Here is a 25,443-nt window from a genome sequence, read left to right on the forward strand (position 1 = left end):
GAGAGAGAGAGAGAGAGAGAGAGAGATGCATATCTCTGTGAACTACCCCTTCTCAAAAAAAAAAAAAATCTTGCCTAAAACTTTACGGCAAAAAGTATACCTGAGTCACAAGGATCCTGTGATTTATAAAAACTGAAAATAAACTTTTTTTTGGAAGCCTTCCAAGACATGTTGACCCTGGAATGTTTTATCAGAGTTTGCCTGACTTCTCTCTGCCCACCACCTCACCCTCCCATCTCCAAACAGCCCAGGGCTCTTCAAGTCCACAGCTACAGAACTGCTAGGGAAAAGAGCTGGGGATTAAACTTGGGTCTGCAGAGGAGAGCCAGTCCTCACCAAAAAGGCGGTCTTGGGTCAAAACCCCATAAAGGGAGGCGAGGCGTCTTTCTGCCCCTTCACAGCCTACAACCTTCAGGATTTCAGGAGTAACCTGCATTCAGGAAGCCACACATGAAATGTGTGTGTTTGAATAACAGGCAGATCAAGGCTACTTCACAAGTATGTAAACACAGCCTGCTCCTTTAAACCTGTGACCTCATTTATTTACATTAGTACAGAAAGCACAGCCAGAAGCGACAGCTGATGACAGTCATGTAACTTTCCACAACGACGACAATTAAAACGCTCCAGGCCTGCTTTCACGCACATATGACTTTTATGTGAACCGGATTCAGACTGTACGATCTCCGAGTCCCTGTGCCAGGAACCGGCCTAGGCTTTGCTCAAATCATTATGATTCTAAGGGGGAGCAGCTCTTCCCTGACCGGGGTTCCTTCCCATCCACCTGCAGCTGGCCTCTGCCTCCTGTTTCCCTTCTTCCCCCACTTCTGATCTCTACAGTAAGTACATCATTACATGTGCACACCTACCACACACACACACACACACACACACACACACACACACACACACCATCACCACTACCACCAACAAAAAAATTGAGTGAAGGAATGGGTATAAAAAGGTAACAGAAGAACAGCCAAGTTCTGGCTTCTCCAACCTTGCATGTCTTAACAATTCTGGCCTCTTGAGCTGTGAGAGAGAACTAATTCCTGTGGCTTAAGTTACCCAGCCCATGCTGCTTTGTTAGGGCAGCCTGCTGTGATTTGGATGTTCTTTGAGCAAATCCTCCAAGTTCAAATACTAAGAGCTCTGTCTGTAGTGTGGCTATGTCCACAGGTGGCAAAACCTTTAACAGGCGGGGCACAGCAGGAGGGAATAAGGTCAACAGGCCCTGGACTTGCAAGGGATGAATATTTCTCATAGACCCAAGTCAGTACCAGTGAAGGCAGGCCTAGGTCATGAGCGTCTTTGGCTTCCATTCTTGGCATATGATCTCTTTTGCACATAATTCCACAATGGAAATGCTATCCACAACAAAGTCTTCATTCTAAAACCATGAAATCAATTTTAAAAATGTTCTTTGTAAAGCTTTCGGCACCAAGCATTTTGTTATTGCAACACAAAACTGACTAATACATACTAACAGCATTCCACTTTTCACTTTATTTCCCAGTTGTACTGGCTGGTTTTGTGTGTCAACTTGACACAAGCTAGAGTCATCAGAGGGGAAAGAGCTCGGTTGAGGAAATGCTTCCATGAGACCCAGCTGTAAGGCATTATTTGCTCAATTAGTGATCAGCAGGGGAGGGCCTAGACTATGGTGGGTGGTGCCATCCCTGGGCTGCCGGTTCTGGATTCTATTAGAAAGCAGACTGAAGGCCAGGCGGTGATGGCGCACACCTTTAATCCCAGCACTCGGGGAGGTAGAGGCAGGAAGATCTCTGTGAGTTCAAAACCAGACTGGTCTACAGAGCTAGTTCCAGGAAGCTACAGAGAAATTCTGTCTCAAAAAACAAAAAAACAAAAACAAAAACAAAAAGCAAGAAAGCCGACTGACAAGCCATCTAAAGCAAGCTAGTAAGCAGCCACCCACCCCACCCCACAATGGCCTCCCTATCAGCTCCTGCCTCCAGGATCCTGCCCTGTTTGAGTTCCTCCTGCCCTGACTTCCTTCAGTGTGAACAGCAATATGGAAGTATAAATCAAATAAACCCTTTCTTCCCCAACTTGCTTTCTGGTCACGGTGTTTAGTCACAGCAACAGAAACCCTAACTGAGACATCAGTACGCCTCTATCTACATATATGTACGTATATTATAATACCTACTTTTCAAGAGTCACACCAGAACTCGTGTGCTAAGAACAAGGCTCCTAGGGGTCAATTCAAGTTGATACCAGACCTTACAGTCAAGCCAGAAATGGTTCAAGGTCAAGATGGTGGGCAGCATGGGGGAGGGAAAAATACGCCTAAATCACCTGGCAAGCCCTAAGAAGCAAGCTCATAGAACGGTCTAGAACTTTAGTTCCACTTGCTGGCAGCAATCACAGAAGTCATCCTTTCTCAAAGACATTCCTCAACGTCATCATGGACCAACCCCAGCTCACCCCTTCTCTGAGCCATCTTTCTGAGCCAAGAATAGTCCTTGATAGAGACTTTTTGTGTGTTTGGGAGAGTGTTCTGTACTGTGTCAAAATTCTGCGCTCCCTGGTTAATCGAGAGGAGAAGGGGCACACCAAGGGCACACCACAAGGCTGACAGGAGGATGCTACTAACAGTGCTAGAGAACAAAGCCATAGATTTTTCCAGAGCTGAACAACATGCCCCACTCCACACCACTCACTGACTTCTCTGCAGAGGGGGCTTTTCAGGGAAGAAGAAGCTTAAATAATAAAGCTCTGCTAAACAAACAAATGGATAAAGTCATCCATTAAACTAGCCTTCGGCACAAAAGGAGAACTTGCATCGCCATCAACGCACAGCCTCCTCTCCCAAGACCACATTTATCTTAGGCCTCAAATTAAACACATCACAACTTCACAGTAAAAATATGTTTCCCAGCGGGATTAAAGTAAAGTCTGATTAAATAAATCCCCAGAAATGTCAAGAGTAAGCCTCAAGAGACTACATTCTTCTACCGTGAAATATTCCCAATGGAAATTGCTCGGAGAAGGTCATCAAAAATTATCTATGATAAGAGGAAGAGGGGAGAAGCAGGACACAAGATAAGGTTTGTAAGTGAGGTCTGGATTGGGACCCATGGCCATGGCGATGTATGGAATTGGCCAGTCAAAAGCATAAACCACTTCACTTGTTTTGAAGAACACCCCACACTCCAAGAATGCCCTTTACAACCATGGATTCTGGAATGCTCTGAAGGTCAAGGGGCTTTGGCTTGGGGAATTCAGAAAGTGACAAGGGAAAGACTCAAATGGCTCCTATCACAATTCCGTGTGATTTCTTGAGCCAGTGCTTTCAGTCCACAAAAAGTGTAGCAAAAGTTTCCTTAAGTCCGGGCTAAAGTCTATATTTGGCGAGGCTAGTTAGCAAGGGTGAGTATTAACCATCAACTGCCAGAAAGAAAAGGTAGAAGCTGTCTCTGCAGCCAAGTGCCACAGTCAGATCACCCCACAATGGCTGAGCTTGGCAAGGTCAAACTGAAGCGAGGCACAGTATCTGTTTACACCAAGAGAAGGAGGGTTTGGAAACCTCTGATGCTGGGCAGCATAGTGCCATATTATAGTATCAGGTCAAAAGCTGGGATGTCCTCATATGGTTTACTGCATTACAGCCCAACCACAAAAGCCTGCCTGTCTCCAAGAAGCTGTGCTAGGGTCTCAAGGTTACTGGAGAACCATACAAGTAACAGTCATTGCAGCCTGGGAGACAAAGAACAGAGAACTGACCCGGTGTGCACTCCACATCAGGCACATCCCTGGAGGCCATGCCCAACACAACACAGAGGGGAAGACTTCCTGAAGACAGGACTCACAGAGCAGCTCTTCTTTGCAGACTGAAGGTTCTATCTTATGGCATGCATTGCCAACCTCTATGGAATCAAGCCCATGGGAAATCCTTAAGTTTCTTCCCCCTGAGCATTCTGTAAGTGCAATGAAGCCTTGCTGCAACACAAACGAGGTCCATAGCAAGAACAGACAGTTGGGGAGGTGTGAAGCCTACATGGTCTAAGTGTTCCAGGGCCTTCTGTGTTTGCTGGTCACTCTTCCAGGATTCCCTCAACATTATACTGTGGTACTAAGCAATACACTGTCTAACTCCTGCTATCCACCGGGCTTCTACAACCCCTCAAACTCCAAAGAGACAAGAGTGACTATTTGTATGCTAATAGCTAATGGAGTGACTGGGGTCTGGGAGCCCTTAACACCTCTGTACGGAGCTTGTACCACAGAAAGTACAAAGCAGAGTTAGAGGCTAGGGAATTCCAGCTCCAGGCCTCAATCCTGATCTAAAGATGAAGATGAAATTGAATTGCTCACCTATGGCCAAGAATTTAATCAACTGTTCCTACTTAATGAGAATCCCATAAAAACGCAAAAGAACAAGGTCTGGGGAGCTTCCAGGCGGTCGAGCGATGTGAAAATGACTGGAGAGATGGCGTGGCTGCCTAGGACACAGGAGCTGCATGTCCCTCCCTCCCTTTGTCTTACACGTCCCTGCTATCTGCCTGTTCATGTGCACGCTTTACAATATCCTTTACAATAAGTAAGGCCATACAAATGCTCCCTCGATTTCTGTGAGTTGTCATGTCAAACTAATCAAATCTAGAGAGTGAGTTGTGAGAACTTAGATTTATGGCTAGCTGGTCACAGGCGCAAGCCACAGCCTGGGACTTGCAACTGGTACCAGGAGTTGGGGAGTTCTTGTGGTTTGGGGTCTCTGGCCTGTGAGATCTGACACCATCTCCAAGGATATGGTGTCAGAATTGGGTGAAATGTTAGGGCAACCGGCTGCTATCGGCTGCGGGCTATTTGAGGAGTAGAGAAGGCCTCCACAGAAGCATTCTGGATGGGGGAAAGGGGAAGGGGGAAGGAGTCTGTTTTCTGTTCCCAGAACAACATGATTGAGGTTGGATGTAAAGAAAAGAGGTTTGTTGAGTTCTCGCTTTCAGAGACTAAAGTTCTATACAGTATGGCACTAACTCTGGTGAAGGTCACCTTGGCTGGGTCACACCATTGACAGGTGGCATCACAGGTGAGATAGTGAGTAAGGGTGGCAGAATTCCAGGATAACAGAGGGGCTGGGCTTGATACTTTCTCCTCCTATTCTATATTTATATTTTTACAGCGATTCCCTCAGGATTCCACAAAACCAACGTCACGCTCTTCCAAGGGCGGTGGCCCAAGCTGACCTCCTATGAGGTGCCACAACTTTGCAACATCACCAACTTGGGGAAGACATTTCCAACACATGGACCCTTGAGGGTCACACGCCACCATATCTTAACCCTAGAAGAGCAGACAGCATGAAGATATGGGCCTCTTCAGTGACCCAGGCAGGTGATACAGGGCTGACCCTCACAGGTGATACAGGGCTCGGCAAATATGGTCTTCAAGAAGGCTCTTCCCTGACATTTGAGTTACAACTATGCCCTCAGTTCGCTTTGACCACATCATGGCATTTTATTATCCTCAGAACATCTGCCACTGTCTGAAATGATTGATGTCCTCTTTTACTTTTTATTATTACTAAGAAGTGGAGCCCAGGAAAGCTCAGGTGTTATCTATCAGTCTCGGAGGAAGCAGGGCCTGTCTGCCCAGTGTGCTGGTGGCAGGCTGTCCCACACCTCTTCAGCCCAGGCTTGGGAAGGTTGTTTGGCATCTTCATATCCTAGTTACCTTCTGGGTAAAGTAGAGCATCAATGGGAAGCAGGGTTGATGCAATAATTAAACAAACTACTACTAAATGAGTAATTCAGAGAGATCGTGAGTATTCACTCTGTACCGTCTGCTCTGAATAGCAAGTGCTCATTAAATATTTTTAGATGAAATGAACATCGGAATGAGCCAGAAAGGGCCATTAATTATGTGTTGTTCTGCATTATGCTAGGGATCTGGGAGATTAAAAATAGTCCCCAAAGATAAATCTAATTGGAGAGAAAAGAAGGGATGAGAATGAGGAACATTAGAAGAAACTGTAGCAAAGCGTCAACACCAGAATGTTCTGAGAACACTCGGAGCCTGGCCCGGATGATGCCACGGGCCATGACTCACGCAAGCAGCTGTGGGACAGGTGAATCCTGGTGCTCCAGGCTGAGGAGGAAGCAAAGAGCCAGTGTCAAGCCTTCTGTGTGATGAAGGACCCCCAGGTGGGGCTTGAGAACTGCATACATCACACTTGGTGGCCTCTAGCCCCTTCCCTCCTCTCCTATGCCTCTCATCTTTGGACATTCTTCATGAGCGATGGGTGACAGAGATGGATGGAAAGAAGTTGTGAGGAAGAAGGCTCATGAGGGACACACAGGCTGAGAGAAGTCAGCGAACAGGCCAGGTGACCCTGGGGTCAGTCCAGCACGCACTCATGAAGCATGTATTCACCTGGCAGCTCTTTCACCTAAATAGAATTAACAATCACAGGTGCTTTGGACAGTCTTCATTGACTCAGTGGCTCCAATTCATTCTCCCACTTCCCACTGAAGTACCACAATACCAGATCTGCTGGGAGGCATTTTCCAGGGTCCCTCTTATTTGCATTATTATCTCTGAACCTGTGGGCTGGTAATTTACATGTGAGGTCACTTAAAATCACATTATTAAAGATACGGAGCGACAGCTCAGTGGATAAAATGCTTACTGGGAAGTATGAGAACGTGAGTTCAGATACCAGCACCCACAGAAAAATCCGAGCATCCCTGGGAGGCAGAGACTGGACTTCAAATGCAAGCCTGCCCAGGGTCAGTACAAGTCAAGCAGATTCTAAGTCACTGTGGACCAGTGTTTCAGGAAACCTCACAACTCCAAAATCTGTTTGTTTCATTCGTTACTTGCAGGAAGGAACTCTCCCTCCTATTAATGACAGAGCTTTTCTTTTCGTTTCTTAGAAAACCAACCTTGTAGGGTGGCCCCATCATGTGCCCAGAGAGGTTTTGCCAGACAAGACTGGTCCGCGCATGGCTGAAAAATAATGGCTAGCACCAACATGAGGGGAGACCATGTCTATTTTAAGCCAGAAAGGAGAAAGCAAAACAAAATAGACAAGAACAAACATTCAGGATCATGGCTAAGAGATCCAAACAGGGGTGGCCAAAGAGAAAGCCCTGTTGGACTTGACGCTGTGTTTATGAAACACAGTAAGATATACCACATGAGTATGAACCCTAACAGTACAAATGATCAAGCAAGGAGAATTCCTTACATCAGTTTCCTGAAAGGGACACAATCTCAACATCAATACTGAAGAATTTCTGCTAACGAGGAGAGGCCAGCATGTACAGGGCACCACATCCATGCGGTGATACCTGGGAGCTGAAATAGAGAAGCTCCCAGAGGTTGCAGCCTGGAAGGTCTTGGGCCCGGAAGTATCATGGGTCTGCCTGCTGTCAAGAAAGCCTTGCCCTCTGAAGCAGGATTCACAAGACTGCATCATTTTGTAACACTAGGGTAAAACTGACTGTTGTAGTCAAGGAAATGGGGCTAGGGAGACAAGCAAGTCTAGATACTTTACCAAGTACTGGGGTGTTCTCATAACACCGGGACCTTCAAACAGATGCCAAGAGGCAGTTTATTCTTAAAATACTGCAATGCAGCCCTGACAACAGACTCCAAGGTTGATTCTGGTTGAAGGCCACAGTCCCCAACACAATTGCCCTCATGTCCAAATATGCCAGGAGCAAGAGCAGGGCTTTGCCAGGCCACTGACCCACGTTACAAATTCTCTGCATCCCTTTGGGTTCAAGAATTCACGAGAAAGATTCACTGAACGCAGGAATTGCACTTATGCCTGTGCTTATGGTTTCATTAGGAAGGATGCAAATCAGGACCAGCTAAAGGAAGGGGCACACAGTGCGGGTCTGAGAATATCCCAAACAGGGCACATCTGTGTTCAATTCTGTGAAATCCAGATGCTCCATCCTGCTGGTGTGTCCCTGTGTGTACAAGGAGGGAACACAACCAAGCGGGAGAGGCCACGGTTTGTGTTAGTGTTTCACTAGGTGCAGCAGGAACAGATTCACCATCACCCTGTGACTGAACTTAATCCTCCATCCAGCTTGCCTCTTCTGCAGAGGTTGGATACATTCCAAGCCTCCAGTCCTCCAGTCCCAGGGCTGGCCCTCCTGATAGAGGACCAGCTCATCCCCTGAGTCATCTCATTACCATAAACCCAGGTGTGAGCCAAGGGGCTTGGCAGGAGCAAGGAAGGCACCCTTATCGCTCTGTAGATTCCAGAGGGTGAGAGGTCATCTCCCAGAAATCAGGGGCAAAGGGCAGAAAAATAGATTTACAACAATTCCATAGTGCTAAGACGGTGGACTCAAGAGTCAGTCTAGGTTTCATGTGACTTTCCCATGTGACACTGAGTGAGTCCTTTAGCTGCTTCAGCCTCTATTAAGTAGTGGTAACAGTTACACAAAGATTACCCTCACTGACTAGAAAAGCAGGCTACTACACAGCAAGACTAATTTTCTCGTCACGACACTGAAAATTGTTAAAAAGGAAACAGGCCAAAATTAACGGTAATAATATATTTTACCAAACTATTATCATTTCAACACTCAAATGAGTCTCTTACGTTGCAACCCACATTTGAAAATCCAATACGGATGACTCAGGTCAGCTTGGACTCGCTGCTGACTAGGCCTGTTGGCTAGCCCAGTCTCGACATTCCCCAGAGTCAGGTAGCACACAATTACCAGGAGAAGATGGCTCGGGTACAGGTGTCGTCCATATTAAGTGAGTCCCTGCTGAGTGCCAAAGTTATTACTATCTGCCCATCTTTTGTGGGAGCAGGCATTTTCATGATAGGGTTTCTCTGTGTAACTTTGGAGTCTGTCCTGGAATTCGCTCTATAGACCAAACTGACCTCAAACTCAGAGATTCGCCTGTCTCTGCCTCCCAAGTACCACCAACTGCCCATCTTAGTAGAAAGAACATACATATGTATGTATGGATGGATGGATGGATGTACATGTGTTCACATGAGCTAATGACCAAAACTCAATATAGTTAACAGCCAATTTCAAAAATTAAAACTTCTATCAGCTACGTTGCACCAGAAAGTCAGCTATCTCCCCCAAGAGGTGAAATTGCCACTCTTTTCTCTGGAAAATAACACTCCAATTCATTAACTACGGTGTGTTCTGTTCCCAGGTCCTCATACCTCCTCAGCAAATTATTTTAACCCTTGAAAATCAAGTAGCCAGGCATAAAAGTCTTTGATGGGCAAAGACCCCAGGAAGATCCCCCGTGTGGCCAGATGTAGAAGGCTCAAGAGCTCTAGATGGCTAAAGAGAAAGAATGAAGATGTAGGAAGGAGCTGGGGCCAACTGAGTCACACACTCACACACACACACACACACACCCTCCATCAGTCAGAAAGCTCAATGTTTTACATTCCCAGCCCCTATCTGTGGGGAAGCTGCTAGGCACCATCCTCCCCCACTTCCACCTAGGTCCATAGACTCTCACCACAGAGAACTGGGCTTCTAGCTGTCCTTCAGGTAAGAATGAAGAGATCCACCAAGGAAGGGCAGGTAAGTGGACTTTTATATGACATGCAAAACCAATTATAATAAATTCAACCCAACTTGAACTTTATCAAGGAAGACAAGCTAATTATCTGTTAGAGAATTAGCTCCTATTTAAAGGTATTTTACCTTTGCAAAAAAAAAAAAAAAAAAAAAAACTGATGGGAATTCTTTCCGCTCCAATTATATCTGTGCTCTTGTGTTTCTGTATTTGCTTAAGGACTTTGGGGGGACATTAGTGGTGTGCCCAAAAATGGGGCATGGGGGAAATATATGTATAGACATAGCATCTCACAGAGTCTAGCTCTTCCTGGTCTCACTGACATTTTAATGTGCTTTATCAAGGTCAATGAGATATCTCAGAGGGTAAAGGAATTTGCTGCCAAACTTGATAACCTGAGATCCTGGGACCCACATGGTAGAAAATGAGAACAGACCCTTGTAGGTTGTCTTCGGACCTCCACAGCTGCGCTGTGACTTGTGTACACACACACACACACACACACACACACACACACGTGCAATAATGTGTTTTACCAACAGTGTAAAACTGTGAGTGATTCAGACAGTGGACTGTGGCCCTGGCTCTTTTATTTCCATAGACTATCTGGTTGCTTAGGACCTCCAAACCGCCTCGCTGTGCCACGCCCAAAGAACAAACTCAGGACCATGGGCCATGTATCAGAGTATATGTACTATACACACAGAACTGACCCAAGGGCAGTAGGTCAATGATGGGGACTTCCCTTAAAGCTGAGGACTTTGATTGGTGGCTAGATCTTGCATTATGAGGGGAAAAGCAGGAACTAAAAAGTGAAAGTGACTTAGGTCAATAGAACAGATTAACTCCCAACAGGCTGAAGGCTAGAACTTTCTCTAAGAGGGGCTGGAGGAATGTGGAGAGGCTTCTGAAGCAGCGAATTCCCTCCATAATGTTCTCTGTCTAAAAATCTGGCTACAAGTGTAACTTCCATCAAGAGGCAAATTGGTTAAGCAGAATGTGGCCACTAGGCAGATGCCAACACTGGAGAAACTCTATGATGAGCGAGCATGCAGGAAGTCAGAACCTGCAACATACAGAATGAGAATCAGCCGGAGTTTCTATATGAGAATCTGCCAAACATGCACATATATGGGTAAGGAATGAAGAGAATATGTAAAAATGAAACCAGGGTGGTCAGGGCAGGATTAGTACAGCTTTGTTTTTTCCATTCTAAAATGTTCTTCATGTTCTAACAGTGTGTGTCGACGGCTTTTACTAACACTGAATTTGCTGCAGTTTTCTTAAAGGGAAACTACATGTACTTCTCCAGCATAGCACCAGTTCAGAAAAACAGAAGGACCTGTGTAGTCGTCTGTCCTCCTCACCAAAATGCTGAGTCTTGCCCAAACATTGAAACAAGATACTGCAAGCAGCAAAGCCTTTCCTTATTGCTTTAGTAGTGACGTCAGATTGTTTTATGGAATGAAGCTACTTAATATTCCTCATTCAAAAAAAAAAGAGTTGATGACTGATTACTATAGATATTTTATAGTATAATTACAGTGGCTTTTTAACCAATATCAGCTTTTACAGACATTGTTTACTTAAATATACAACACCTGCGTTATCCTCCCCATCCCCATCCCGTGAGACTTCATCATCACCATCCCCATTTCCACAGACTCGGCTGGCAACTGAGGAACAGAGAGGTTCACTTGGCCAAGTGTGAAATCACATGGTCAGAGGTCCAAGTCAGCAATCTGCTCCAGAATCTTGGCTCCTAAACACCAAGCTCCACTTCCTCTGAAGAAAATAAATACATTGCTAATAGGGAGGTTGAATATGTACGGGAGGCAAGGCAGAGTCATGATTCACTCAATAGCTCATTAATGAGGGTCAGGTACGGTGGTGCGGTGGTGTGTGATTATAGCCTCAGCAGCTGGGAGGAGGCAGGGGGAAAAGAGGTTCAAGGTCATCCTCGGCAACACTGAGACTACTGGCAAGCCTGGGCTTTGTGAAAACTTGTTAAAAGAGAGGGAGAGCGGAGAAAGGAAGTCTCAGAGTGGGAAGGAAGGAGGAGAAAGGAAGTCTAAGAGCGGGAAGGAGGGAGGAGGGAGAAAGAAGAAAGGGAAAGGGGGAAAAGGGAGGGAGAAGATGAAAAGAGAGTTAAGAAAGAGAGTTAAAAAAAGTAAAGAAATCACCGAGTGACCTGATCAACAGGCTTTGCCTATTTAATATAACTTAGAAACATACCAAAGAATGATATTCCCCCAGGGGCTTTAAAAGATTCTGAACTATAAGCTACCTGTATCTTCCTGGGGAAATAGTAAATATTCAGTTTCCAGATCGAGAAAGAGACATAGATCTCAAGAGGGACTTGATAATTGTATCCTAACAAAAAGGTGAAGACACCTTTTTGTCTTTTTTAAACCTCGCACATATCGTGACCAAATGCTTGATGAGGCAGGACTACAAGCAACATGCGCCTTGAAGATTTCAGGAGCTGCAGAGGCTGCCATGGTGCCGGAAAACATCATTCAGATGTGAAAACCTCCCAACCCCAAGTCTACTGGAAACTTTATTAAAGGGGTGACTTTTACTTTTTCCGACTAAAGATATTTTAAAGTTTTAGATTTTCTACCCCGTCCCACTAGCCCCAGGATGGCTCGTACTCACCTCCCTTCACCCCTGCAGATGATGCCAGGTACTCACCTCCCTCCACTCACTCTACCTCTGCAGGACCTGAGGTGTCTGGAGTGAGTCAGTAACACTTATAGGTAGTTTCTGATTACCCATGTTTCCAATACGTGAAGCTGAGTGTCTGATCCAGAGACGGGAGCCGTCCTAAGACCATGCTACCTTCAACAAAGGCTCCTGAGGCCATTTGTCTCCCCATTCCCTCCACCCTCTAGCGGTATCTCAGCCTTGGACTGCAGAAGGGAAGAGCAGAGCTGAGAAAGAACAGGAATGGAGACGTCAAAATCCAGCAACCAGGCAACAGTCTGACGGTGTGACTCTGGGGGCTTGTCTCAGAGAATTGACAAGTCTGCTAGACACCCAAGCTTCAGACCCAGAATGGAAAGCTTGCAATTAGCATCCCAATCCCCGCTAACTAGATAGCACAAGCCACAGAGCTGGGCACTCAGGGATGGAGTCACAGGGACCAACCACATATTCTGCTGACTCTACCTAGCTTCACACCTGACTTTCTTCTCCTCCGTCCAGTGCCCACTATGGAGAGTGGGATACAGTAATATTTAACATCCTTATATCTATATTATTAAGATTCCAAACATTTAAAAATATACTAAGTTCTATCATAAAATGCCAGGTTCCACCAGGTCAAGGGCCTGAACCTCTGAGACTTAGTCACTGGTGTTTTCATGACATAGGACATTGACAGTACAGAAACGCTTCATAAATATGAGAAATAACATTGACATTTCAAAATTTCTCTGAGTTGCTACTAAAAAACAAACCAAAACAAACAAACAAAAAACCCAAAAACTTCTGACACATTATAAGTTAACGTGCCCAGAATCTGGGATATAACCTGGGTTAAGATCACTTGCAAAATTAGCTCTAAGGACAGAGCAGGTTATTTTCCCTTGAGGATAGCTAAGGAAATGGGGGAAGGGAAGTGAAGGCCCTCTGAGATAAAACTCTTATCCAAAAGAAAACAGCCCACTTTCTAATAGAAATATGATAGACCTCAAACTTTATATAAAAAGAACAGCTTGCTGGGAATTCACCAAGGTCCTTGGCATGCTTGTCAAATGCTCTACCACCAAATGCGCATCCCGCCCTTGTTCTTTCTTGCCCCGCCCCCTCTGAGGATTGAACTCAAAACCTGGTACAAGCCAGTCAATAACTGGGATGGCACATTAAAACATCACGGTCAGAGAATCACACATTTTTCAAAACTTTAACATTTAAAAAGCAAAACGTCGTAATAAGAAAGACAAAACCCAAGAAAATGATCCCTTTTCCTTCAGTAATAGTCCCCTAAAAAGTTTGTCTTATCATTTCAAGAGGAAAGCAGTCAGCTCAGTCTTGACCCCTGAGGCCCAGAACCCGAGGCTGAGGCCTATGGCTATTACCTCTTATCTTCAGGTTACGCTCCCCCTCCTCCCCCACCCCACCACTCCTCTTGCCCCACCCCCTTTCCATCAGATTTATTTTTCTTCTCTCTTTCCAGTAGCAACATCTGGATGATTTCGTGCAGCGGCAGTGAACCTCAGGGCTATGATTCAAAGGGTGTGAGATTTATTCCTTAAGGTATTGAACTGGGCAGCAAGGTCCTGCTTCTTACTTCAGACACAAGATAAAGTCGGCAGAGTGCCTACTGCAATGTGTGAGATAAATTAAAGGCCCTCACAAGCAAAATGGACCTGACATCACCCCTGGACCAGGCGTGTTTTCTTTATACTTGGCATCAGAAGGGTCCTTCTCATTGTGCAAGACAAGAAGGTGAAACCTTTTCTGGAAATACAAAGAACGGTTGGACTTTGTTTTGCTGTCCATGAAATTCAAGCCTGGGGTGGGGCTGTGAGGAGACTTTTGACAAGACTAAAGCACTAAAGAGGTCAGATAATGTGTCGGATCTACACCCGTTTTCTTTCTGGAGAGGCCTTCTGCTTTGCCAGGGAAGAACAAGGATTTATGGTTGGCTAGTTATGTGTGGGATGCCAGGATGATGAGGGACAGACTGGGGATGGCTGGATTAAGAATCACCTAGGAAGATATACCCCTGAAGGGTCCGGAAGGATGTTTCAGAAAGATGTAACTATGGAGGGAGGGGGACCAGACCACAAGAAAGACGGGTAAAGTCTGGAGAGTCCAGCAAGAGTAAGCAGCCTCATGTTCCTGCCACCAGTCCTCCCTCAACACGACAGCCTTTGTCAAACTGGAAGCCACAACAGAGCCTTCCTCCCTCGCACTGCCTTCTGTGGGCTATTTCATCCCAGCGGTGAGACGTGTAACAGATATTTAGGAGGTGATTTCCTCTCTCTCCTGTGAAAGCTCTAAGAGACCACAGCTTCTTTCCCATGCAAAGCAAACTCAACCTTTCTTTTCTTTAAGTCACACAGAATATGGATCTTGCCAGCGGGAGGGGATACAAAGTCACTAACTTTTAAGTAATGGCATCTGATACAGAGAGATCCGCAAAATGAAAATGATGCTAAGATTTTGTTCTTTGGTTCTGGATAAAAGCATCTACAGGAAAGACACATCACAATCAGAAAGCATTAGCAAGCTGAATGCAAAACATGCCTTTTATTTATTCTACAATAAAAGTTTTTTTGAGACAAGATTTCCACTACCTACAACAGAAACTTGAGAACAAATGCACACTCGTTGTTTGCTCTTCCCTTTAATCTTTGTGAATTAGTAAGATTAGAATCTAAATCAGTAGCACATACGGTATGTGGAAATTACCAAAGAGGAATTGTGACGGTTAATCTCAACCACCACTTGAAGGAACCTAGAGTCACCAAAAGAGAAGCCTCTGGGCACACCTGTGGAGGGCTAATTGGTTCGCTTCAACAAGCCAAGGAGACCCATTTTAACTGTGGGCATGGCCACCCCTGTGGGGTGTGGTGTGGTGGTCCCAGATTGGAGAAAACTGAGAAAGCAAGCTACTTCCAAGCATCTAAGCTCACTGCTTCCTGACTGTAGACGTGATGTGAGCAGCTGCCTCAGGCTTCAGCCGCCAAGCCTTCCCCACCACAATAAACTGTGTATCATAATAAACCTTTCCTGGCTTCAGGCTAGAGCCTCTTCTCATAGCAACAGGAAAAAAAAAAACTAATACTGGAACCTTCATCAGTTAGGGGAAACAAAGGAGGCTTAGGAGCCAAAGAGAACTGCATTTTCATCCTGGCCTCATACCTCAGGATGGCACTTGAAAACTTAAAAAGTAAGAACAGGCCAAAACCCTGTCTCTGAAGCACGGTTGAGCTGGTCTGTTTACCTCGTGCGTCCTTTTTCTCACAAAGGACACATGGTGAAATTAAATACAGGTCTTGTCTCTATCAGAAACACATCCAAAGCAGTGAGGCTCAAATGACGGAGTTCCACTCTTACACAGAGGAACCCTGTCTACCCCGAACTCTGGAGGCAGAAGAAACATGTAATATTTCCCTTTCCAGCATTGAAAAACAGCAAATTCTTTCTTTTCAGGTCACTGCCTTGTAAAGAAATGCTGTAGGCCCATAGTGTGCTTAGAGAAAGTTAAAGTCATTCTCGAAAAAGAAAGCTGAGAAAATACAAGTGTACTTAGCAGAGCATTTCCTGAAGATAAACTATTCCCTGAACAAGCTGGGGATAAAGAGAACACACACACACACACACACACACACACACATTCTCTCTCTCTCTCATACACACACACACACACACATTCTCTCTCTCATACACACACACACTCTCATACACACACATACACACACATTCTCACACTCATACACACACGCTCTCTCTCTCACGCACACATACTCCTACATACACTCGCTCACACACATACACACACTCTTACCCACTCTCACACACATACACACATTCTTATACACACACTATCTCACACTCACATTCATACACACACACACACATCTAATGTAAGGCTACAGGAAGTCTGGCCTTGTCTGGATGTTCTCTTCCTAGCATACAGATCACAGGCACTGACAGCTGATTTCCCAACTCCACACAGTGCCTCACACAAGAAGGAACTACTCGCAGTTATGAGACCTACAGCTGAATCTCTCTACCCACCAGGTTGGACCACCATAATGCCACCTGCATAAGAGCTGTTAGCATCTGAGATGCTTGACTGTACTAGATGCTTGTCTGTACTGTCTCTTTGTTTTTGGCTTGCAGCTCTGAGGCTCAAACCCCGGGCCTCGCACCTGCTGAGCAAATACTCCACACCCAGATATCGCTTTCCCAGCCCTTTACTTGGATGGATCTTGGCATTTTATTTTTTTTTTTTAGTTCTTCCTTAAAACATTAAGTTCCTTAGAAAATGGGATTGAGTCAGTGCTAGTAGTGGGTCCATATTTCCAGGACCCAGGTGAAATCTGAACCACACTGGTTTCCAAAACCCTTTGACATCGTTTTGGCTGTTGCTTTTGTTCTGAACGGAAGCTTGAAAACAGAAAAGACAGGCACTAGTATTCAAATCTGCTACGTAAATTATTTTATTTAATGTTTTACCCGACACACTGGATGTTACTACTAAGTGATAATAATGTGCACACATATATCAGGGCCCAGCAAGACCTATTTTAGCAGCAAGAACCAAGGCTGTGGAATTAACAATGCACGTGACCTTGGATTAGTCATAGACCTCTGCAAGCTTCATTTCCATAACTACATAACGAGCTTGAACTAGATCAATGGTTTTCCAGTTTCACTGTGCAGTAAAATCATTTGGGGAGCTTTTCAAAAGACCAATTGAATCAAAATCTTTGGGAGGGGCCACCTGATAGGCTGTCACGTGACAGCATGGGCAGCTCTGGGCAGCCATAGAATCGAAGTCCCTCCAGAGATGATTGGATGACAGTTCTGAGGGTCAGGATCCTAGTCCTGGATATGGTGGCACATGTTCATAATCCCAGCACTTGGGAGAGGAAGCAAGGAAATGACTGCTTCAAGTTCAAGGCTACCCTGAGCTCCACAGTGACTCGGTCTCAGAACAAAAACAAACAGGATACCTTCAGTGTGGAGTTAGCCTCTGGTATCAGTGGATGAAGTTGCCTAAGCACTGCCTTATGATATAATTTATGTCTAAACTGCTCTCTGGGGATCTTGGAGGATGGAGGTGACTATAGTTCCCAGCAGTGGATCTAAAGAAACATGTTCTGGCCTCTCTGGCCTCTGAGGATCTCTGCCCAAGGACCTCTTCTACCCTTGTGATCTTGTCAGACCTCCGGATAGGCTGTCCCAAGTGGACTAAGCAGGGAAGCGAAGCCACCTTTTCACCCTGCTCCCTGCTTGTGCCTGCTAGAGAAACAGGCATTCAAACTAGGTAGGCTGTTTCCCTGTTGTTTCCTGCCCGTGTCAATGTTTGTAATCAGTGACTGCTACCCGTCTCTACCAAGAGTTTCCTGAACTCATCTTTGACAAGCCAGGTGGCTGAACCTGGTTCAGTTCACAGATCTGAACTGGTAAAGACCCACAGTCCTGGGTTGAGATCAACTTGCCCTTCCCTCTGTTGAAGTGACAAGAGCATCTCAAAGGCCATGGGGCCTGACTTAGAACTGGATGGACCACTCTGTATGTGCCTTATGTGCCTCCTCTCCTTTATCCTGCATAATCGGGACCTATCCATTCTCACAAGAGAGCAAACCCAAACCTCTGAGAGGTTGCCCTTGAGGGACCACCCGAGCTCCTTAAGTGTATGCACTGTAGTATCACAGGAAAAACCTAACTCTAAGGAGCTGAGGAAGTAAGAACAGGTGTGGGAGGGAGGAGTGCTCAAGTCCACTGGTCTTTCACTTGCATTGCAGTGAGGCAGAAGAGAGCAGCGGCAAGTCTGCAGTCCTTGGGGTGGGGGGAGCACTCAGAGCCCACTCAGAAAATGAGCAAGCATCAACTCGGCTTCTTCCCTGATTTCCCCCGTACTCCAGCTCCTCTGTGTCACTCAGGGCTGCAGCAGCCCGCACCCCCTCCTCCTTCCATCTACCCTTTTATAGGCAGACTACAATCCTTCCAAAAATAAATCGAGGCGAGGCCAGAGAAAACAAAGTTGAAAAGTTTTCTACTTTCACTCTTCTCCCCAGGACATCAGCTGGACAGATTTATCGTTCTGCTCTCCTAAAGTCCCCTACAAATAAATAATTCTAGGGTATGCCCAAATCACTCAGCCTCTTGACCCAACATGTTTTTGCAATTACTTGGCACAACTGTATGCTACTTAAATTAGGTAACAGTCACCAAGTTATTTTTAGGTCCTAGCAACACACTACACACACACACACACACACACACACACACACACACAGCTATACCTAGGCTGTTATACTCCCTCGAGAGAAAAGCACAAACTCTCTTTTGACTGACACATTTCAATTCACAGAAATAAATGCTGAGCTGTATGTAGAGATAGACACCGAACTCTACCGAACACTTTGCAAGTAAGCCATCACTTACTGAATTCCTAAGCACTGTTGGGTGCCCCCCCCCCTTACAAATGAGGAAGCCAGTGAGCTAAAGGCTGAAGCAACTTGCCCAAGGACACAGAATGGAGGAACCCGGAGACCTCGGGCTCTTCTCCCTACATTTCTCCACTCTCTCTGACAGAGCTAGTGCTCAGCATTTACTCTTGAGCATTCATCAGGAATTCAGGATAACAAGAATAAAATAAGTCTGTGATGGAGACGTGTCTCAAAAGAGCATCATTATATCCCAGACAAAGAAAGGGGGGATACAGTGCTTCCCCAAAAGAAAGCAGAATAAGAATTTCTTCACAGGGTCTCTGATTTCTGAGCAGAGCCATTTGGAGCCATGCAACTCCGCTTCCTAATGCATATTCCAGAATCGGTTTTGACTAAGGGAAAATGTTAGACCAACTTTGCTCTTTGTTCAGGGGAGACTCAGGAAGGTTTGAGGGCTTTTTTGGGGGGGTATCTGTAACACGAACTTACACATTTTTTATAAGACTAGATTTTTATGTACATGCCATTTTTACATTGAAAAATAGTTCAACCATGTTTGTATATTTTAACAGAAAACATTTCTAATATGAAAATGCATAGGGGAGAGTAGGAAGACGTTTTTCAGATCAACCTAATTCCCTGTGACTCTGTCAGCCTTCTTCACAGCCACCTCCCCCCACCACACACACCCCTCAGCCCCTTCAAAAAGCCTCCTGAAGAGAGCAGAGCTGGAAAAACCCGCAGCAGACAGCCTATCCTTGCTTTGTAACAGCACGCAGCATGTTCAGGCCGGGCCTCTGACATACCACTACACAGGCAGAGACAGAGGCCCTGAGGGGTCTCCTGGAGGGGTAGGGAAGCAGTCACTAACAGTGGCGTTCTACCTTTTTAAGGATACTCATGGGCAGGTATATGACACTAATTATTTAGCAGGAAAAACTGTCTATACCAACCTGCAAAATACTCCCAGTTCGATTAAACATACAATGTTAACTCTAAACATTAGACTATTGTTAGTCTATAATTCTATAATTCTATATAGAATATTTCAAAAACAAGGAAGGGAAGGCAAATGGGGAAACACAAGTTTAATCTGGTTGGTAGGTATAAAGGTGTTCATTGTACACGCCAATACTTTCCTGAATGTTTGAAATTTTTGATCATTAAATTCTAAAGACCTAGGTTGCCCCGAGGGAGGGGGTGGGAGGAGACTTGCCCTTCCCATACACATAAAGGACAAAGAATTTTCCTGAAGCCAGCTCTGCTGAAAAGGAAGGTAGCCTTACAACAGGACAGCAAAAACAGCCAGCCATTCTCACTTTAGAAGATCAAGGGTTGTCCAGCCTTCTTCTTTAGCCCAGTAACCAAGTTTGTAGTTGATTAAAACAGCCAGCATTGGGTGGGAAAGGGTGCAGCTCTTTCAAAGACTAAATCCCTAAAGATTTACTCTTTTGGATCACTCAGATGAAGTTAACCAGAAGCAAGGGTCTGACGCCATATACCCTTCAGTGTCTAAGAACGAGACACAGACTCGGACCTAGGTCATAGCAGGGTGGGGACTATAAATTAGAACTGTAACTTAATCCAGGGGTTTCTGTGCCCCTGATCAGTTTCACCCCAACCTGACACGGCCTGACTAAAATGGCAACCCAGCCGCCACTGGTCTTGACTGGCAGCTCCAAAAATGGAGAACATGGCATTGAAACTGAGGGACATAAAAGTTGAACCGGGAGGGTAGCAACCAGTGTTTACAAACACGAACCAAAGTCTCAGATGGATCCGGCATCTCTGAAAATAAACCAACAAGGCCTGAGGACTTCCGACCATATATATTCCAGCCATCTCCTCCCACCCCAGCAGCCACACTCTCCCTACACAATGCACTCATCCCAAAATGGTGCCATTCCCCAACTAGCTGAAATACAATCTTAGCTCACCAACAAGAGGAACCCTAAAATAAACCTCAGATGACAAGCAAGACCAGGATGGTGCTTCTTCTACTCAAGAACCTAGGAAAAGCTATACACCATGCTTGTTGAGAGAAGCACACCTCATCCTTCACCTCCAGGACACCCTGAAACTAACCTCTGGTTTGACCAGACAAGTGGACAACAGGGAAACTCAATAGTCCGTCTCCTTTTCCTTTTCCCTAATGTGATCCTGATTTTAGGCCATTCCTCCCAAAGGTACCAAACTAATAATGATAACAAAGAAGACAACAGACCGTGAACTACGTATCTTCAATCAAATTCCAAGGTATCTGAAGAAAAATTCCCTCCCAAAACTACAAATAACCCAACCTCTACCACCAGAGCGTCTTCCAAGCTGGCCGCCACGGTGTCGCACCAATCCGAAATGACTAGCCCTCAGCGCAGCTGCCCAGGGCGCCTGGTGGTGAGGTCAGCTGCGTGTCCAGCCCCGCCCCACTGAGGCAGTCTTACTCTGACATTGATGAGCAAGCAAGTCCAGGCTGCAGGGATCCTCAGATGTGTCTACAGGAAAGGCAGGGAGGAACCCCTTCTTCCTCGTTGGTCCCCAGGAGAGACATTTCTCAGCAACTGATGGGCTACCCCTTCACCCACCAAGCTCCATAGCCAGAAAGAGGATATGATTCACTATGCCTCCCAATCAGCCCCATGTTCAAGTTCAGGGTCATCATAAAGTGAGGTTTCTTGCTAATTCTTCTTTGATAATCTATAGAAAAGGGCTGATTTTTACCAAACCTATCCCAACCATGGGGAGAAAAAAAGAAGCCCGGCAAAGCTATTTGTCTTGGCAAACCAAGGCAAACTGTTTACAGTTGGGGAATTTGCAGATGGTGTTTTCTCATCTGCAAAAAAAGACAAGACAAGATCACGCTGGGAGAAACCTGGCACGGTCAAAGTCCCTGGGGGATTCTAAAAGTCAACCCAACATGAATTCAGAATGAAGAACAGAGCTACACTGCAGAACCCTGACATATCTGTGACTCTAAGAAAACATACTGTCACCATCATAACAGTGCCCAGGGCTTCCAGAACTGTGTAGAACTGTGAACCCACATGCTCCAAGGAGAGCTGTGTCTTCGTGACACTTGTCTGCAAAGATAACCAAGAGTGGGAAGGTGCATCACATAGCAAAGGGTAACTAAACCGTGTTTCTAAGAGCAGTCTCCATCACTTGGGAGGAAAGGAGAATGCGCATCGCCATCCCACAAAGACAAATCCCTACTTGCTTACCTAAGCAGCCTGCTCCAACTTCAATATGAAAAGCGCTCAAAGGAACCTAGCAACACTGATATCAACAACACTTTAGGACATTGGCTAGAGATGTAGCACACCCCATTCCCCAATGGCTCAAAACACAAGCAAGGGTAGCTATTACTCTCCTCCACGACCAGTGCACACTATGGGAAGAGCCAAGATGAGCAAGTGGGCTGTGACATGACCCACTCCCCAGTGGCTCAACACAAAACAAAGACAGTTATCACTCTCCATCATGACCATGTAGGCACTATCAAGAGAGCCATGTTTAGAGCCCAAAAGGACAGCATTGGAGGACAAGATGAGCATGGTTAGGGCAATACTTATGGAAGCAACTTATTCCTTTTGGGGGTTCCAAACATCACATTAGGGGAAAGTGATGCATGACTCCTCCTTGGGAAGAACCAGAAGTCAACTGTCCTCAGGTGACGCCAGAAAGAACAAAAGGTTGTAGGGCACTTCAAATCTCCATCCCCTTGGAGCTGTCCTTAAGGAATGGATGGATGTATTTGGAGAAATCACAATTTCAATATGGATTTAAAATAAAAATTTCTGCCTTGGTTAAAGATAACTTTATAAGCAATATGAAAGTCAAGACAATCAGACAGGTGAGAAACATCGAGAGTTTCTCACACAAAGAACTGGCACCCGCAGATTTATTTGATATGTGCCATAGATACTGCCTCCTCTGGGCCATCCACTTCAGTTAGTTCTTGAGAAACACAGACTTTCCAACCAGTCACAGACTGAAACAGAGCTCCCAGAGGAGCCATGACTTGAGATACCACCTCGGTATACAAATACAAAGCATCTTTTGAAAACCAATCAGGTGAAATATGAACAAAACATAAGTCAGATCAAGGCTGGGGACTCATATCTGGATATCAACTCATTGCTACTTGGATTTTCTTACTATATTAACATTTTTTAAAAGGGTAGAAGAAAAGACAAGAAGAAAGGCAATTTTGGTTCATGGTGTCTGGGGGAGGGGGAAGAGAAGGCAGCCACTTCTAAGAGAACCTCTGAAGGGAACCTAGCTGACCAGGACAGTATTTGAGGAAGGGGGTGAGGATCATTACCTTTCAACACCACGGGTTCTTTGCCTTCTCTCTTCAGGGACTCGAGGACTATGTGAAGCGGCTGGGACGGCATCACTCGGCTCGGTTCATTGGTATTCTCATCATAAACAATAATTTCTTTGGAAAAGATCCTCTTGAAAGAGTCTTTGCCTTCCCTACAGGAAATCAAGTCTAAGACAGTGATCTTGCCCTGCTGCAGCCTCCGCCGGCTGATCTTATCGGCACAATTAATGTGGACAGCTCCTTGGATATGACTCTTATTGTACTCCATGAAAGGCCTGCAGTCAATGATGACGGGACCCTGGCTGGACAGGTGACTCTTGCTGCACTTGGTCATCTTCTTCGCCAGGTCATTGGGGTAGATGATTTTGATGCTGGCTAGCTGCTTGGGAGTCCCTGACACAGGGCTACCCACCCCACCCGATGGACTTAAAGAGCCTGTGTTCTCATTGTTGTTGACCATCTGGTTGGCAGGGCAGGTGGTCGAGGTTCCTATGGCGGTGGTGGCAGTGCCTGCGGCAATGGCTTGAGTCTGGGCTTGGTGATCCTTGTCGTAGGTTGCCACAGTGCAGCAGCTAGTACTGCTGCATCCACAATTGAGGGAGCGGGCAGAGCCGCTGGATGAGGGCATATACGTCAGATTCGCAGCCTTGAGGGTCACAACGGCGGTGGCAATGACAGGAGGGTGGCTACTGCTGCCTGGGGTGGCAGAGCCAAGGTAGCTAGAGTCTAAACAAAGGTTGAGATCCTGAGGTCGGACAGGCCTAGACAGTGTCACTACTACCCTGTCGTCTAAAGGAGATGGAGGCATGAGGAGGCTGAAAACTGGCAATTCAAGAAGAACTCAAGAGTCTGTAAAGAAGGGGAAGAAGGAAAGAAAGAATAAAGTCACGTGACACAAAAGGCAGTCTCATCCAATCCCTGGGAAAGACTTCTGCATATCTCTGAGCAAAGTCAAAGTCCTCATAGGTGTCCTTGGTCATGGTATTCACAAGGCCTGAAATTCACTTTGATTTATTCAGAGAGGATGCATCCTTGAGGGACTCCCCCATCCATTCTTATGCTAAGTTGAAGGTTAAAATGGGAAGTGACGCCAGAAATGGTAATGGACATCCTTTCATGGACCCTAATCAAAGTTCAGCCTTAGTGAGGGTAAAGGTACAGAGAACCAGGCAGATTTTCTCTGAGCCTCCGTTCCTGGGCAGAGAGATATTTCACCTGTGATGAGTGTTGCACCTGTGATGGGTGTTGCACCTGTGATGGATGATTTTGTCCTCCCTGGCACGCACTCTATTTCATTTCTTTACCCATGGCCAAGTCAAAGAGATAAGCGAGCACACTGTCAGGGCTCACAGAGATGCATGGCAGCTAAATTTACATCGGGGCAGATGTCAACTTTCTGCAAATCAGGAATGTGTCTCCCTAAGTCAGCCGGCAAGGCTAGCCACTAATCTTGCTTGCTTTCCAGTTCTGGTAGCTCCTTTGGAAAGCTCGATACGGTCCTATTCAAAGCTTACCTGTCTTCTGTGAGCCTCTTCCAAACCAAGTCTTACGTCCCCCTTTCACTGTAAATAACTGTCCTAAAACCAAGTCTCCAAAGGAGTCAGGTCTGGGAACCCCAATCCAGGCGGACCCATTCTCCCTTGCCCCCTCTCACTTTTGCTTGCCCTTCCCTGTGCTGTGCCCCTAAGCACCTAAGCAAAGAAGGGTTTGGATTTCATCCGGGTGGTACAGACTTTACATCTCCATTTAAGTGACAAATTTAAGAGATTTTTTTCAGTCTTATACTGATATCCTTCTTGGAGACAGGATGGATTCCATGAGGGTAACTCCACTTGTCCCTCACCTCAGACAGGCTAATTAAGAAGCTGGGAAGTGGTGCCCACAGGGGTTACCTCTGCCGCCCCCCAGGGTGCCTGCAATGGGTCACTTCCCTTTTCCTAGGCACAAGGCCACTCTACAACACGGCCATTCTGACTCCTCTACTAGACATGTACACAGCAAAGAAATCAAACCCCAAGCAAGAGCCACTCACCTAAACGAACTTTAAGATTGGTCTGGAAAAACATCATGCATGGATCATCGGTCTACTCATGACCGTCACCGTTCTCTGACACCAAGCCAAAGTGTCACCGGCGGAATCCACACAAGAACACACAGGAGCACGTACCCACCCGTGTCGGTAGATCCCCACTGACTCAGGTTTCTCTCACCCACCTTTGGATGGGAGCAAAGGATTCAACCTCTTGCTTTCCTCCCTCCCTCCCCACCTCCCTCCTTGCCTGCCTGCCTCCCTTGCGTAGTATTTTTTTTTTTTCAGGGCGAGTACTGTTCCAGAAGCTTAACTGTCCCAGCTAGACCATGAATGCAGTCAAAGTCTTTGCTAACGTGGTACCTTGTAGGGGACGTCCGAGATCAGTAGCCCATTCTCTAGGAGCAGGA

General features: G+C 45.9%; 1 protein-coding gene across 1 annotated transcript in view; it reads right to left on the bottom strand.

The window, feature by feature from the left end:
• The window catches only part of Dusp10 (dual specificity phosphatase 10), a 39,306-nt gene that overhangs the window by 13,160 nt on the left and 703 nt on the right, over positions 1-25,443 (bottom strand). The window contains exon 2 of the mRNA XM_048439514.3: positions 23,002-23,853. Within this exon, the coding sequence (XP_048295471.1) occupies positions 23,002-23,812 (811 nt within the window). The 5' untranslated portion in view covers positions 23,813-23,853. The remainder of the gene's footprint in view (positions 1-23,001; positions 23,854-25,443) is intronic.

This window comes from Myodes glareolus, chromosome 5, assembly GCF_982192425.1.
Source record: "Myodes glareolus chromosome 5, mMyoGla1.1, whole genome shotgun sequence".
Lineage (NCBI taxonomy): Eukaryota > Metazoa > Chordata > Mammalia > Rodentia > Cricetidae > Myodes > Myodes glareolus.